The sequence below is a fragment of the Triticum aestivum genome, chromosome 4B, assembly GCF_018294505.1.
Source record: "Triticum aestivum cultivar Chinese Spring chromosome 4B, IWGSC CS RefSeq v2.1, whole genome shotgun sequence".
NCBI classification, from domain to species: Eukaryota; Viridiplantae; Streptophyta; class Magnoliopsida; order Poales; family Poaceae; genus Triticum; species Triticum aestivum.
The window spans coordinates 176,063,108-176,080,634 of record NC_057804.1 but is presented as its reverse complement, the minus strand read 5'-3'; the positions used below and the strand labels follow the sequence as shown (position 1 = coordinate 176,080,634).

Below are 17,527 nucleotides of genomic sequence, written 5' to 3'. Positions count from 1 at the left end.
CGGGAGGAGGCGGGACCGCAGCCAGGGCGGGCGCCGCAAAGCTCGCGGCCGGTGCGGACGCCGCAAGGCCCGCGGCCGGGGCGGACGCCGCCAACCCCGCCAGCGGGGCAGTGTGATCCGCTTGCGGCAGGAGCGGCGGGACGACGCCTGCGGAGTCCGCAGCGGACGGCGGCGCCGCGGTGTGGACCACGAGGTCACGCCCAAGCGAGGGCGCCGGCGGCGTGGAGAAGACGGAGCCGATGCTCCTTGTCCCGATCGGAGCCGGAACAGAGACGGCATCGAGCGGGAGGTTGAGCAGAGCCGCAAGAGAGGCCGGGAGGAAGCCCGCAGCAGTGGAACCGGTGGTGGCGGCGCTCGACATGGCGGCGGCGCGATCGGTGGCGCGGCGGCGGCGGTGAAGGCGGCGGCGGCTGCGGCGGCGGTGCGGGTATTAGGGTTTAGAAGCGGAAGCGATCGTAACCTAGCGTGATACCATGTAAGACAATAAGTTTTGGGGAACCAGCACAACCCTCTAGGGATGGCTTATCTCATTATATATAATGGTTGTGTTACAATATGTACCATATACGTACATAGGTACAGAAGCTATACATAGTCTAACAGCTTGTGCCAAGGTGCTTAATGGTGTTGGGTCCAATTATTTTGGGCGTGCCCGTCATGGTCTGCCTTTGTGGGCTTGCCAAACATGCGCCCAACCAAAGCATGTTGCTTAGCAACTAAAAGTGCTGACAATGACTAATGCAAAATTCCAAAGATGATAACAATATATACTGCATCAGTTTTGCCACTGTAACTTCTACGTAGAAGACGGATCTATTCTAATAAAGTAATAGTTCCAGTGTACCAAAACTCTTGTTACCTTGTTAACCCAGAATCAAGTCATCAACGATACAAGCCTGTTGGAACTTCCAAAGAGTAGTCTTCCGTAGTCTGATCAGGTTGACTGCAATATTTGTCTATTTCTGCCCACTGGATATGAAGGTGCCAAAGGAATAAACCGAAAATTCCAACAGCATTCCTTGGATACGTCAATATGCCAATACTTTGCCTTTAACGTGGATATTTCCAAATTCATTCGAACATACACAGTAAAAACTTCTTAGCTTGTTGCTGTCGACTCAATTATGTCTTAGACACACAATCCTATGTATGTCTTAGACACGCTGTCCTATAAATGTAGCAGTGCCAACAACCAGAGGAGTTGATCCAGCCAAGACACCCAAGTAAGCACTAGTTCCTAAGTCCTGTATGAACACACCAATCCTTCCTCAAGAAGGCAGAAACGATGGACAGGCCATGCGCACACAAGCAGGTCACTGCGGATGACCTGACGCAACTTGGCCCGGCCTTGTATGAGTGCATGGAGCATGTGATCGAAGGATCTGTTGAGAAGACTGACCGCAGCTTTATGAAGATCAGCAAGCTTGCCTCCGTAGTGGACGGGCCACTGCAGCGTCTGTCCAGGATAATCGCCCACAGCTTAGCCCGCCGCCTTATATGCCCCGTCCAGGGCTTTGCTGCTGCCCTCATCGATCCATCGCACTACCTCGAGCAGTCCTGCCTCCGGGCTGCCCGCGAGAACTTCGCCGACATCAGCCCCTACCTCAGCACTGGCTTTGTCACTATTAACCGGGCTATGCTGGAGCAAGTCCAGGATCGAAAGGTCACACTCTACTTTAAATTTTCCTTAAAGATACAAAATATATTTTATGTTATATGTGACTGTCTAGATATAGTTACAGCTATTTTTCCTGACTTAATTTGCATTTGTTGTTCTTCCTGAATGTGAAATGGCATGCCTGATCTAGCTAAGTTGGTGCTACAATAACATGGGATGCATTGGTCCTTTTCTTATCGGTTTTAATGTATGTCTTATGTATTACTGGTTTAGCATGTCAAATTTAGTCTGTACATTGGTAATGCAATTTTTTCCGTCTTGTAGAATGTTTTGTTGAGCTATTTGTTGAAGTGTTGTTACTATGCGGAAGTGCTGATTAGATCCCAGGATTATCAACAGTTAATGTTTTTTGTGGGCGAGGATTATCAATAGTAACATCATGTATTGAACTGCTTAAACGTCATATATTTCGTAACGGAGGGAGTAGATAGCGTATAACGTTACCGCAATATAGATATCCTTAAATAATGTCTCAAATTATGATGCATATTTGAAAAAAAAGAATACTTCATAGAGAGTAAGAGCAATCTGCATCCAAGCTTGACTGCTTGAGTTTCTTACTCTCTTATATGCAATATTGGTTCTGCCAGCAAGGTCAATTACTACTTCCTCCGTCCCAAAATAAGTGTCTCAATTTAGTACAACTTTACATTAAAGTTAGTACAAAGTTGAGACATTTATTTTGAGACGGAGGGAGTATATCCAAGGGGAATTTGAGTTCCCTCCCAGGTTTCCTGCGCTATTGTCTAGATTCTTGTAATATATATTTATGACCACTTTGTATGCATCGCAAGCTTGGGAACTTCTGAATTCTGATGATGGTGGCACTGCAGGTTGTCCGCATCGTTGACTTGTCCTGCTCAACCACCCACCAGTGGCAGTGGATCAAGATTCTTCAGGATTTCCATAGCCGCCCTGGGGGCCCGCCCGAACTACGCCTAACTGTTGTCCATGAAGACAGTGAGTTCCTGGACAACATGCAGGCGTGCCTGTGCAAGCAAGCTGCTAACCTCAAGCTATGTTTTTATTTCGACAAGGTGATTGGCAAACTCGAGACATTGGACTTCAGCAATCTCCGCGAGATCCTTAAGATAAACTTCGGTGAGGCGGTTGTGATCAGCTGTGCTCTACAGATGCATCGCCTCCTCGCGGTTGATGACAGCATAAGCCGTGACTTCACTGCTCAGCTCCAGCAAATGGCAAACATGGCTCGGCTTAAGCAAATGGCCTGCTCAGCGTGCAGTCCAGCATCGACACTGAACTATCCGTAGACACCATCCCCTCAACGCCAGATACCAAGCCTGCTGGTGAGCTTCCTCTACGCCATCCGTGCCCTTGACCCGAAGATCATTGTGATGATGGAGCAAGACGCGGACCACAACTCCCCGCTGTTCCACGATCGGTTCACCAAGACAGTCGACTACTACGCCGCCCTCTTCGACAGCCTCAATGCGGTGGATGCAGCCAGCCCGCAGAGGGCTCGCGTGGAGAGGGTGCTCCTTGGGGAGGAGATCAAGAATATACTGGTGTGTGACGGGGTCCACCGGCATGAGCGGCATGAGAGGCTGAGCCAGTGGGAAATGCACATGCAGCGTTGCGAGGTTGACCATGTGCCGCTCAGCTTTGAAGCCATCAGGGAGGGCAAGGAGAGGCTGATGAGCTACGGATTGAAACAATGCAAGAGCAAAGAAGACAAGGCCGGCCTTCTGCTGTGCTGGGGTACAACTCGTCTGTACTCCATTTCAGCCTGGAGACCACACAGCTCGAATGCGGCGCCAAATAATGTGGCTGGCTAGCGCAGTACGTCTCCCAGTTCGTGGTGATTTCTGGGGCTGCGAATAAGACGCTGTTGCTTAAGATATGCTTGAATGGCAACTCAAATTGATTGGTGCGATGCCAAGCTTAGGTATGTAGAGATGAAAGTGATGTGCTATTTTCTGGAGAATGTTACCGAACTGATCTCGTCGTACTTTTCACCCTGCCTTCATCAAAGTTGGGTTTCCCGATTAGGATATGGTTTAGGGTGTATTTGTTTCTATGTTATTGATCATCTTCAGTTGACCGGCTGAAATAGAGCAGAGTTGATTTTGGAGTTGCAAAGAAGCATAGTAAGATGGCGTACATTCTTGTGATTGCCTGCTTCGATGTGCCATATGTTTTCCTTGAATTAGGAATATACCCAGTGTGATCCTCCTTGTTTTTTCCTGTATAAAAGTATGTGTGCAAATTTGTTGACCAGAAATAAGCATTGGATGTAAAAGGATGCAGTACATGATGTGGTCAAATTCTAGTGAGCACTCCAAGAACACCAACTTGGTATCACCTGCCGTTTGTAAATTCGGACAAATCCAAATTGTCGACTCTCCTTTCTGGTTTAAAAAATCAGTTTTGCTAAAGCACATCTAGATGTGCCCCGAGTATTACACATCTAAGTCCTATATCATTAATTTTATAAAAAATCCCAAGTGTATCCCTAGATTAACAGCTTGACCAATTTAACACAAGCTATATATCACAAAAAATGCGAAACTTCAAATGTTAGATTTTCTAATAATGATTTAACTTTTGTAATATACGATATTACGGTCAAATTGTCGAGCCATGGATACATATGGGCCTTCTAAACCGGAAGGAGTGAGTATCTAACAACATGAATTGTGATGTTAACTGGTGGGCCATGATTATTTCAATGTATGTAGATCTTCTTTTTTATGGAAGACCATTATGGCTTTATTGACAATACTTACACTACTAGAAAACATTGTTTGCTGATCGGTCACCATTGATGCGTGAAAACATATGTAGATAGTACCACTATTTATGGATGGCCGAGTATCCATGGGTTATGTCTCCAAAAAAAGTCTAGTTTAGGAGAGCAGTTACCATGGAGGGGCCTAATGCAAGGCACGTCAGTGGTGACATCAAATGACATGACGGGCATATATCACTATTGGTAAAAAAGCCTTCCTCACCGAAAGCCACTTCTCGCCGTATTCTGTTCAGTGAATCGCATGCGGGTCGCTCCCATGGGCTAGGTCCAATAGCACGATTTTGTGCTGCAAGTTTTTTTGCGGGGTTTTCCTTTCCTTTGTTTTTTGACTGATTTTTGTTATTTTCGTTATAGTTTCCTTTTTCTCCTTTAATAAAAGCTCTTTTGATTTATTTTTTCATGTTTATAAGTATGTTTGATATTACGGAAATTAAAATAAATTTCATGAATTTAAAAATTCCTGTGAATTATTAAAAATGTATATGAATTTTGAAAAATATTCATGAATTTAAGAATTTTTGCGATATATATGAAAAGTTTCATGATTTATCAAAAACACGAATTAAAACATTGTGAATTTAAAAATATTCAAGTTCTTTCATAATTTTGAAGATCTTGAAAATGTTCTAGAACTTAATAAAAGTTCACAAATTTTAGGAAATGTTCTTAAATTTTAAAAATCTTCATGGTATAAAAAGAATCATGAATTTTTAAAATTCTTATAAATGGAAAAGAAATGAAGGAAGCCAAAAGAAAACAACAATCCAATCGAAAACCAAAGGAAAAAAAGCCAAAATAAACCAGAAAATTGTTGTTGGTGGTGGTGTTGGTGGTGGTGATGGTGCCGTTGTTGTTGAGACCAACAAGTTTATACCACCGGATCACATAAGTCTATAAGACAATGTTTGGATCATTAGAATTTTGAATAATTTATGTGTCTATAAGAAAAAAAATTCCTTTGCATCTTTGAGAAGGAATGAATCATTGCTTTACCAATCCTATGGAAAGTTTTCTACTCCTGCACTTTCGAAGGAAAACAAATATCCTCTCCTAGTTGTTTTGTATTGGCGAGCAGGTCCGAGACAGGACAAGAAAAACGCTGCTTGCCATGCACTTTGGGACCCCACATCTAGCTCAGAACTGGTTGGGTGCTTCTTTGAACAAGCATAAGTGCCAAAGGGACCAAATTCATTCAACTCTTGGGCGAGTTACAACATGTATTACTCATTAAGAACCTGGCGATGGCAATCCCTGTGAACAGAATAAGAAAAGCTAAAAACAAGCTCTTCCAAGTGATTCGTGGCATGGTAAGCAAAGTTGTCAGTATTCCCATTTATTTTCCTAAACAAGTGGTATATCGAGCACTTCAACACTCCATTTGATCAACCACGTCGAGGAAATCCGCTAGCATGTTCCTGATCTCTCGTCTTACTTTTCATATGTGATACTTCTACTAGCAGCAACAACGATTAAATTGATTGAGTCTGATAGGAAAGTGATATGATTCAGATGAACTGAGGAATCTTGGCAGCAAGTAAAAGATCAAAAGCTTCGACCGACGAGAGGAGAGAGTAACAAGAAAGGATGCATAAGCATTTGTGATGTGTATGCCAATCCCTGTGTCTTGTAGTTCCTTGCTTGAAAATCCAAAATCCCAGCTTAAAAGCCAAATCAGAGTAATTTGCTCCTACAGTAATCAGATCAGAGGAGATTGTTTGACCCTATATGGAAAGACATCATGTGTGTGTGAGTTGGGGCATGTCTTTGATAATGTACATCAATGAGAGCTTGGCATTGTAAGATGTCTTTTTCTGCTTGGTGCACTTGGTGAAGATAGCCTAGCTTCCTAACAAATAGATGGTCGTTTATGGGTTTCAAATGCACCCAAAAAAGTAAAAAAAAAATAGCATAAGGATGACCCATAGTTAAGAGGTGATGCATTATGCTTTGAATAGAGTCGTGTGATTGAAATATTTGATGTATGAAAGATGAAAAAACCAAGCAACCCTATCAAATAAATAGAGGAAAAAAGAAGTGCAATTCATTCTCCATTTGGCTGCACCTATAACATTCCTTGTTTATATGAATTGAGAATTTACCCGTTCTCATGCCTATGGGAAGAGCTTTCATTAGTAGCCTCCAAACAAATGTTTGAACTCTTGGTGGCATCTTTTGTTCTTCAAGACATGTTTAAGCAAATTCTTAGTTGTGAAAGAAATCTGCCTTGATCGGTAGTTTTGAGTATTATGGATTCGCATATTCTTAAACTAATCAACGATTGGCCTTCTTTTACATAGAAAATTGCTATGTGGAATCAACTTGTGTAGATTTTTTGTGCTATTTTTCCTGCATTTCAAGTACAAGTCAATCATTCATGTAGAATATTTCTGTTTTTACACTTTGTCGTCGTTTTGTCCCAATTACAGTTTCCTTCCTTTTGACCCAAATGTTGCCTACCAATGCTAGTATTCTCTCTGTTCCAAGCATACCCCGATATTGGCCGGACGTGCGGTCTGGGAGCACCCCTGATCAAATGATTCGTTCGGTATTGGGGTGGCATCGAGCGAACGGTGAATCCTATTTAGCGCTGCAGGCGCCGGTCACTATTGTTTCTGCAAACCGGTGCTTGCAGCCGCGTTAACTGGGCTCAGCCGATCTCCACGTTCGAGAGGATGCGCAACAACCACCAGGCCATTAATCGACTTGTGCATTGGTACTTTCTTTCTTTCTTTTATTTGTTCGTCAGCTCGTTTTGTTCCTTTTCTTTTTTCTTTACTTCTTTTCATCTTTTTCTTAAATGCGTGATTTTTATTATGTGGACTTATTTTCAAAACCAATAAATTTTTCGAATTCGATAAACTTTTTTCAAAACAATGAACTTTTTTCATATTCGATGAACTATTTTGAAATTCTATGAACTTTTTCAAATTCGATGATTTTTTTAGTTTTTATGATTTTTTTTGAAAATGTGATGAACTTTTTTTCAATTTTTTTGATGAATTTTTTTCTAAGTCGACCAACTTTTTTCAAAATCAGTGAACTGTTTTTTCAAGTTTGATGAACTTTATTTAAATTGGTGAACTTTTTTTAAAAATCAGTGAAAGTTTTTCAAAATCGATGAAGTTTTTCAAAGTTGTTGACTTTTTTCGATATCAATGAACTTTTTTTTTGAAAATCAATGAAAATTTTTCAGTTTTGTGAACTTTTCTTCCAAAATGAAGAACTTTTTCTAAATCACGATTTTTTCCGAAATAATTCAAAAACATTAAGTGGTACAATAGATGAATTGTTATGTGCAATAAAATAGCGCTGCGACATTGTTATTAAGGAGTGGCCGCTGTTACCTCTAACAAATGCCAAGTAGCTTGAGTGGCTGGTTGCACTTGTACGTGAACTCAATGTCGCGAGTTCGAAACCTGTAGGGAGCAGTATTTTTTTCGATATTGTTTGCTTTTCGCGTTCGCTGCTCTGCTCACTTCGTGGGCCGGCCCACTCACGTCGTCTGCAGCGCCGTGCTCCCCGACCGAACGACCTCGTTCGATACGGATTTTCCTATTTGCCGCTCACTGCGGCAAATTGCCGGATCGACGCGGATATGAACGTGCGCTCGGGATGGAGCAGTATTTTTTGCGATATTTTTTGCTTTTCGCGTTCGCTGCTCTGCTCGCTTCGTGGGCCGGCCCACTCACGTCGTCTGCAGCGCCGTGCTCCCCGACCGAACGACCTTGTTCGAGGGACCTCCTATATGCCGCGTATTGCGGCGAACTGACGAGGTTTCGCACAGGGAGGTTGCTCACCTGGGCCGGCCCATTTGCGTGACACGCATTTAAAAATCAACAAAAATACCTTTCACCTGGTGGGATTCGAACCACCGACCACCTGCTTACACACACGCCTTGCTAGCCAGTCAGACCAGGCGCCTCCTACAGAAGATTTGCAGCGCGGCTCTTAAAGAAACGTGCAACAGCGGCAAAAGACAAAGGAATATCTCACAAAAATTTCCCAAAAAAACGTGTTTAGTGGGACCGAATGAAATTTTCTTCTCCAAACGTAAATTATTTTTTCCAAAAAATTGTTTTGTGTTTTCAATTTTTGGTCGGTTGTTTCAAAAATGTTTCTGATTTCAAGAAAAATTCACATATTGAAAAAATGTTCACTTTTTAAAAAATTGTTCGCGTTTTGAAATTTTGTTTGGGAGTTTAAAAAAATGTTCGGATTTTCAAATTTTGTTCAGAATTTCAAAAAATTATCCCATATTAAAATTTTGTTCATATATCCAAAAAATGTTCATTCTTTTGAATTTTGTTCTGGGTTTCAAAAAATGTCATGTTTTCAAAATTTCAAAAAAGCTCCGATTTTTGAAAAATTGTTGAAAATCATGACCAGTTGTTTTTAACTGGAACATTTTTTAAAATTCTAGAACAAAAATTGAAAATATGAACTTTTTTGATTCATGAATAATTTTTGAAACTAGAACATGTTTTGAAACATCTAAATAAGAAAGCATGAACATTTTTGGAAATTTATGAACAAATTTTGAAAGCAGAAACATATTTTGAAATCCCAATATTTTTGGAAAAGTTGTGAAAATTTTGAATAAAAAATTCCGAGCTGAAAAACAAGAATGTTTTTCAAATTCCTGAACAAAATTTAAAAATGTGAACATTTTTTGAAACTGTGACTAATTTCTGAAATTATGAACATTTTTTATTTTTGAATGTTTCAAATCACGAACATTTTTTGAAAAGTCCAAACAATTTTCGAAACATGAACCTTTCGAAAAAAGAAGAATAGAAAATAACATACACAAAACTGAAAATGAAAAGAAAAGGGAAAATAAAAAGGAAAAAAAAAGAAAAAACAAGAAACACAAAAACAAAAGAAAAAGAAAAACCCGGAAAAACATGAAAACCGGTATAGGAATAAAAAACCAGTTAGGGAACCTTCTAGAAAGTTCCTAAAACCGGCTGGTTATTAGTGTTAAATTGGGCCGGCCCATTTTCTAGCGCTGCGGTCGTCCCCCTGTGCGTCGTGTCGACACTTTGACGCAGTAAGCGGCCAATAGGATTTTCCCTTGTTCGATACGGATTTTCCTATTTGCCGCTCACTGCGGCAAATTGCCGGATCGACGCGAATATGAACGTGCGCTCGGGATGGGCCGGTCCGTTAAATGTTTGAGCGCTACCGGTTGGGGGAACTTTCTAGCTGGTTCCCAGCCGGTTTTCTCCGGGTTTGGGACCTTCTAGGAGGTTCCCAAGCCGTTCGTTTTTTCTTTTTATTTTTTATGGTTTTTTGAAAAATACTTGTGTTACACATAAATTGTTCAAAACTTCTCAAAATGTTCTCGTTTTCCAATTTTGTTTCTAACTTTAAAAAATGTTCACGCTTTCAACAAATTGTTCCAAAAGTTCAAAAAATGTTTCTTTTCAATTTCTGTTCACATATTTCCCACATATTCTTGATTTCAAAAATTGTTCACATAATAAAAAAAATTGCCTTTTCCAAATTTAGTTCGAGGGTTTGAATAATTTCTTCAGAAGTTCAAACGATGTTCTTGTATTTACAGTTTTGTTCATAAATTCAGAAAATGTTCGTAATTTTCAGAAAAAGTTCGCAATTTGAAAAACAATACTCGTTTTTTAAAGTTTTGTTCAGGATTTAAAAAATTGTTCAGAATTTCAGAAATGTTCCTTGTTTTCAATTTTTGTTTACAAATTAGAAAAATGTTCTTGATATTAAAAAATGTTCGCCCTTTCCAAATTTTATTCACAGTTTTAAAAATTGTTCACGTTGTAAAATTTTCTTCAGATTTTCAATAAATGTATTATTTTTCCCAAAAAATGTTCGGTTTTTTAAAAGTTAACGTTTTCAATATATTTCGAGAATGTCCCTTTTTTCTAAATTTTGTTCAAGATTGAAAAATGTTGGACTTTTCCATAAAATGTTTGGGTTTTCAAATAATTTACGAATTTGTAGAATTTGTTCATAAAATTGAAATGTTTTTGTTTCAACAAATATTCACTTTCCTAAATAAAAATGCGTTCAAAATTCCTTTTAATATTTAGATCTGTCGCCGCTCACATTCTCATAAGCCACGCTGCAGTTTCTAGACACTAAGATAATGTATTCCACTGGTTATGTACCGCTGCGTACTACCAGGAGGTGCATAGTTTGAATCATCGTGTATCCATCTTTTTTAGGAATTTTATGCGACTTTGACTACTTAAACAATCGCGCTGCATATTGTTCAGAAAAGGTGTCTAGGTCAAGTGGCTTGGGGCTGTTTGGTTGAAGGCCTGACAATGTTTGCCTGACCTGACGACCTCCCTGGAGCCTACCTGTGTCGTGTTTGGTTGGTGACCTGAGAAATCAACTGGATGCCTGGCCTGAATGCATGCATATGTCGTTAGCCTGTCTCGTAATACGTGTAGTAGAGTTAGCCTGACTCAGGCCTCCGAATTCCTGCGCCTGGCCGCTGCCTGAGCTCTAATCACAACCCAAATAAGCACCCACGTGAGCCCATTTTTTAAATGGAAAAGTATCTAGCAGCTAAGCACTTCACAGGTCAGGTTGCCAACCAAACAACATATTCTCAAACCTGCCTGGCCAGGCAAAAATAGCATGTCTCTCCGGCTGCTATCAGGCACAGATATTTCTCAGGAATGACCCTCAGGGTGGCAACCAAACAGCCCCTTGGTGACGAAATGAGAGTCACCCGGGCCGAGTTCGAACCCAACATTGCGCGCATCCTTTTTTTGCTGATTTTTTCCCGCATTGCGGGGTTCGCTACCTGGGCCGGCCCGATTAGTTTGGTGCCTGCGCAAAGCCTCGCCAGTCTGCCGCATAAAGCGGTAGATAGGAGCTCCCCCGTCCGATACGACAAAGCCCCAGCGTGAACGGCCTCCCCCCGGGCCCAATTTAAGCTATGATTTAAAAAGCCCATTTGAAGCTATGACTAATAAAAGCCCAGTTTTTCGGTGACTAATAAAGCCTTCTTTTGCCATGCTATGAAATAGTACCATGGTTTAAAAAAATGGAAAAATAAATTTGACCTGTAAGGGAATGAAAAACAAAGAAACCATATAGTTTAGTAAAAATTGCCATGGTTCGAAAAAAAATGCCACAATCCATGAAAAAATTGCCATGTTTCAAGTTTTTTTTACAGTGGTCGCATGAATAATGCCATGGATGTAAAGTAAAATTTGCGCAAAAAGGAAGAAGATATGGCAATTTGCTGGTAGTTGCCATGTTTCTGAAAGTAATTTACAGTGGTCGCATGAATAATGCCATGGATGTAAAGTAAAATTTGCAAAAAAAGAGTAAAAATTGCCATAGTACCCAAATAATTTCCATGCTCTTTTTTGCCATTATCGATTATATTGACATGCATGCAAAAAGGTCGAAAATTGTCGTGGCAACGTAGGTAAGTTTTCCTTGTCAAAAAAATTAAAATTGTTATGCCAAACTTAAAATTAATTGTTTTCATAGAAAAAAAAGAGGTTTAAAATAATTTGACAGGGTGTTATAGGTAAATTTTTCATGTCAATATAAGAAAAATTGCCATGGAAAATTAAAGTAAATTTTGCCCATCTTTTTCTTGTTGACATTTAAAGGTTAAAAATTGCCGTGGCAATATAGGTAAATTTGCCATGGCAAAGTAAAAACTAAATTTTACAAAAAACAAAAGAATAGATTCAAGGAATTTGCCAGGGCGTTATAGGTTAATTTGCCATGTCAATATAAGAAAAATTGCCATGGAAAATTTAAAAGTAAGTTTTGCCATCTTTTTTGTTGCCATTCAAAGGCTAAAATTGCCGTGGCAATATAGGCAAATTTGCCATGTGAAAATAGGTAAAATTTTCATGGAAAAATAAAAACATAAATTTACAAAAATAAAAAAATAGGTTCAAGGAATTTGCCAGGGTGTTATAGGTAAAATTTCCATGTCAATATAGGAAAAAATATCATGGCAAAATAAAAAGTAAAATGTGACATCTTTATTTTCCCGTTTTATTATAATTTGCCATGGCGAAAAAGCTAATTTTTTTGACATGCCAACTTATGCTTAAAAGAATAATTTGCCCATGGCAACTCTGATGGTGTGTTTCAATATAATTGGCACTCTGTCATCGTAATTTGCCATGGGAAAACATGCGGAAAAGATGAACAAAAATTACCATGCTATGTGAAAAGCATGGCAGAAGAAGCTATGTAGGTCATGGCAGTGTAAAAAAAACAAGATTCCATGCTATGTGAAGTATGAATTTTGCTGTGGGTTGTTAAAAATTTGTCGTTGTTCGACAAGTTGGCACCTTTTGTATCATAAAATTGCCATGTATGTGAAACAACACCAAAAAATGATCAAAAATTGACATAGCAAAATGCATATTCAAATTTGCTGTGTTTTTTAATCAAAATTGCCATCTGACCATTAATGAATTGTCAAAGTTGTCGTGGCAACACATCTTAAGTTGTAAATATGGCTAGCTTTGCTAATTTGCCATGGTCAAAAATATCATGTTTTAAAATTGTAAGACTTGTTGTGGCATGTGAAGAACACTCAAAACTTGCCATGGCAAACTACATCTTATAATTTTTCATGGCAGAAACACGTCTTGAGTTGCCATGGCAAAACACATTGTAAGTTGTTGTGTAAACACATTTTTAGTTTGCCATGGCAAAACATATCTAAGTTTGCATGCCAAACATTAAACTAAAAATGGCGACAACATGCATACTGGGTGAAACCAAAATTCATGTGCACACAAGTTGACATGATTTTTAAACAAAAGAAAAACTCTTGCCTATGCACATACAAAGTTGCCATGTCTGTTATATTTATCATGAAACCGCAGGAGGTCTAATACCTACAATTGCCACTGTGATGAGTTATTGAAGTTGTTGTTAAGCTTGCCATGGCAAAACTACAATGGGACAAAAATGTTCTAAGAATTTTACATGGAAAACAATCAGTACCTAGTAGCCGCCGGTGGCGGCTGAGGAGCCTACAACACCTCATCCTCCACCTCCAGGCCTTCCTAAAGAGCACCTCCAGCGCGTGGAGGTCGCGCGGCTTGCAGTGGTTGTTATCTAACAATGTTCTAGAATAACAAGTTTTCTTCAACTTGCCATGATCTAGGGTTGCGGCAGACCATACGTCTTCAATCAAGGCCAAAGTACCTAACAAGAGTTAACATATAATTTTTCAGTGAAAATTTGTGGCAAAAACAAAGGTGTGACCAATCAAAGTGAACAATGTCAGAAACTGAATTTCGAGGGCAGAAGTGCATATTCATTCACATGAGCAATTCTCTAGGACAGATGTTGCCTTTCATTTGTTCCCAATATATATACACATGATTGCAAAATTAAGATTGCCATATTTTTACCCGTTTCCCTTTCAAGTGCCCAACGAGTTTTATCCTAGAAATTTAGATTGAGGCAATCCTTGTCGCGCTTGTGCTCGGAGGTGTCAGATCTGCAACATTTGGTAACGACAGATGACGTAGCTCGGGTGACGTGACCCTTGCGGCCGTTGCGGCCGCCGCGATGAGGCCAACGTTCTTCTTCGAGCTGACCTGTTGCTCGTGACTGCTAGTGTGAGGCTTAACCCGATCCTTGATGATCCTGAGGATAGCCTCCAAGTCGGAGCTCTGAGACACGATGACCACGACGCAAATTCCTCCCCAAAATTCCTGTAGAGGGTGGTGGGACGACGGTCTTCCCCACGCCTTCGAAGCTGGCTATGGCCTCTCCCTCGGCTAGATCCTGTCGTGGATCCAAGACCGTGGCACCGGCCTCCGGTGGATCCCACGGCCGCCGCTGGACGCACGGGGAAGCCGGCGACCCCGACCATCGTTGATCCCGTGACGATGTGTCCACGAACGAACGGCTCCTTCGGCTTCAAGATGGGGATGCCCATGAACTGGCGCCGGCCTTCGGTGGATCCCATGGCCGCCGTTGGACGCGCGGGGAAGTCGGCGACCCCGCCCACCGTCGACCACGCGACGATGTGTCCATGCATGAACGCCCCTTCGGCTTCGAGATGGGGACGCCCATGAACCTGACCCCCAGGATCTCGACCGGCGTCCAGCGACGCTCTCTCCGTCGTCGTCGTGGGCGACAAAGGAGGGATAGAATGAGGGAGGAGAGGGGCGACGGGGTGGGGAAGGAGTGAAGGGAGGACGGAGGCGTGGGAAAAAAAGTGAAGACAGAGTAGTGGGGGGTCTGGGTTCGTTTGGGCGACACACCTTTGACCCGAACGAGCTTCTAGGGACGACGTGGCAAGTCGGGAGCGTTGTGATGTGTGTGTTTCAATCATACGGCGATAAGAGCAAGTACAATAGAGCTGAGTCAGCAGGCTATAAGGAATAAACTAGTATATTTCTACTTAGTTGGAAGAAAGAGAAGAGGAGAGAGAAGGTAAGCGGGCTCTTCGTGAAGAGCCAGCTCTAGCACGTGCTCCTAGGCACTTTATGAGAATGAAAGGTGAGCCACATATAAAAAAAGTAGTATACTCTTTTGATCAACTATTGTACATGTTGACTATAAGATGGACTGTAGATGACATGACATTGACTTATAGCCAGCAGCTGGCTATGCTATTAACCATGCTCTAAGGACATCAGAACGATTTTGCTTCGTGCCACACGTATTAGATTTTCTAGGTTAAACTTTAAAAACTATGATCAAATTCGTAAAACCTCCTCGGCTTTCTCAAAAAAGGTGAAAAAGAACTCATTGCCACAGTTGAATGAATGCCGCCGCCACTTTCACTGCTCCACGCGCGCAAGCTCCACGCGACGCTCCTCAAGTCCGGTCACCATGGCGACGCCTACCGCTGCAACCTCCTCCTCCGCGCCTACACCCGCGGCGGCGCACTGGCCGACGCCCGCCACCTACTGGACCTCATGCCGTCCCCGACCCTCGTCTCCTACAACACCGTCCTCTCCGGCTACGCCTCCTCCTCGACCCCCGGCCTCCTTGACGCCGCCCTGCACCTGCTAGACGGGATGCCCGAAAGGGACTCCTGGTCCTGGAACACCGCCATATCTGGCCTTGCACGCGCCGGCCGGGCTCGCGACGCGCTGCGAAGGTTCCTGCAGATGACGCGCACCCCCGTGGCGCCGGACGCTTTCACGTACTCCATCGTCTCGCCGTGCTGTGGCGTTGACCTAGGATCCGCGGGTCAGGTCCACGCGCGGGCTCTCAAGGCCGGGGTGTTCGCGGACGCCTGCGTCGGCACTAGTTTCATCAAGCTGTACGCAGAGCTGGGCCTGATGGAGGATGCACGCAAGGTGTTCGATTGTATGCCGCTGAGAGATCTAGTGTCATGGAATGTGCTCCTGGACTGCGGTGTGAGGTCCGGCGAAGCAGGATCATGTATGAAGGAGTTTCTTAGCATGACCGGCTGCGGGGTTCGGCCTGATGAGTTCACCTTTGCCACTGTCTTGAATGGTTTGGCTGAGCGGTCTGCAGGTCTAGAGGCAATGCAGGTACACTCAGTTATTCTAAAATCTGGATATCTTAGGGATCTTTTCCTATGCAATTGTTTGCTGGACGTGTACGGGAGATGCGGTTACGTTGACTTGGCCAAGAAGCTGTTTGATGCTATGCTTGAGAAGGATGTTGTGTCGTGGACCGCTGTGATTTCAGGGCTTGCAGCCTGCGGTTACCAGGCTGATGCCTTCGACATATTTTGCCAGATGCTGAAAGCTGCAATGCTGCCCAATTCATTCACATTTGGGAGCATAGTAAGCTCATGTGCATATGTGAATGACCTTGGCAGTGGGAGGCAGTGTCATGCTCTTGCTGTCAAGCATGGGTTAGAACTTGTTCCTATAGTTGCCAGCTGTTTTATCGATATGTACTCAAAGTGCGCCAAGATGGATGATGCAATAAGAATGTTTGAGATCATGCCACAGAGAGACATTGTATCTTGGAATGCAATGATATGTGGATTAGCTCAGAATGGTCAATCAGCGAGATCTCTTGAGCTGTATGATGAAATGATGCGACTTCATTGTGAATCGGTCACCCCAAACTCGGTAACTTTTGTGGGTGTCCTGAGCGCATGCAGCCATGCTGGTGATGTCCAAAAAGGTTGCAGCTACTTTACTCAAATGGTTAATGACTTCCACATCGAACCAATTTCAGAGCACTACACTTGCCTTATCGATCTCTTTGCGCGAGCTGGATGGTTAGATGAAGCAGAAGAGACCATTTCAAACTTACCTTTCAAACATGATGCTGTTATCCTGGGCACCATGCTTAACGGCTGCAGAAAATATGGTAACCTTGACATGGCTAAGCGCTTTGCTAAGAGGCTTCTAGTGAATAATCCAGATAATGCATCGGCCATTTTTCTACTCTCAAATATGTACATTGCAAATGAAGAATGGAGTAATGCCTCGGAGCTGAGGGATGCTGCGATTTCAAGTGGAACTCATAAAGTCATGGGGAATAGCTGGATTGATGTTGGTGGTCATGTACAATGTTTCAGAGCGGGTTCTAGTCCAGATGCATAATTCGAACATATATATGACGTTCTGCAACAACTTCAGTTGATGATGGTAGATGCTGACAAGCTGGTCACACAGATTAACTCCTTATGTACTTATATTAACAGTGAGTAGTGACAACTATGCTTTATTTTGATGAGTTTCAAATTCAAATTAAGTAGTATGTGCTACTTGGGTTGTTTTTGCAAGACCGATTTGGATAGTATTTATATGCGAGAAGGTTAGTTATTTATGCAATGCAACCTACTACGTCAGTCGACTCACAGTACTAAATCATTTGTTCCTGAAATCATTCATATTTGCTCAAACACCACATTTGTTTGAGTATATACATTGCAGATCTAGGAACTCTTTGGTTTACGCCAAAAAATGTCTACTCTTCTTTTAGATGGTTAAGTTCCTTGTCATGGAACCAGCACACTTGGGTTCAGATGTGCCCATTCAGTGGTATTTCAGGTTTTCCAGTGATATTCTTTCGGTGGTATGATGTGCCCATCTACTACAAGGAGCATGTGGCGACTTCGTCAATCTCAAGATCTATCGGTTCAGTCTCTCGGA

General features: G+C 42.1%; 2 protein-coding genes across 2 annotated transcripts; both read left to right on the top strand.

The window, feature by feature from the left end:
* Positions 1 to 2,423: 2,423 nt before the first annotated feature.
* LOC123094691 (scarecrow-like protein 3) lies at positions 2,424 to 3,781 on the top strand. Its single transcript, XM_044516634.1, has one exon. It carries the CDS (start codon positions 3,034 to 3,036, stop codon positions 3,472 to 3,474), a length of 441 nt encoding a protein of 146 aa, XP_044372569.1. The 5' UTR covers positions 2,424 to 3,033; the 3' UTR covers positions 3,475 to 3,781.
* An 11,390-nt stretch (positions 3,782 to 15,171) lies between these two features.
* On the top strand, positions 15,172 to 17,284 carry LOC123094690 (pentatricopeptide repeat-containing protein At2g13600). The gene has a single exon (XM_044516633.1). The coding sequence runs from the start codon at positions 15,206 to 15,208 to the stop codon at positions 16,973 to 16,975; it is 1,770 nt and encodes a 589-aa protein (XP_044372568.1). The 5' UTR covers positions 15,172 to 15,205; the 3' UTR covers positions 16,976 to 17,284.
* The last annotated feature ends 243 nt before the right edge of the window (positions 17,285 to 17,527 follow it).

What these genes read in the sequence shown, in the direction of transcription:
- LOC123094691 (XM_044516634.1), top strand. Translation starts at nt 3,034, where the DNA reads ATGATGGAGCAAGACGCGGACCACAACTCCCCGCTGTTCCACGATCGG.
- LOC123094690 (XM_044516633.1), top strand. Translation starts at nt 15,206, where the DNA reads ATGCCGCCGCCACTTTCACTGCTCCACGCGCGCAAGCTCCACGCGACG.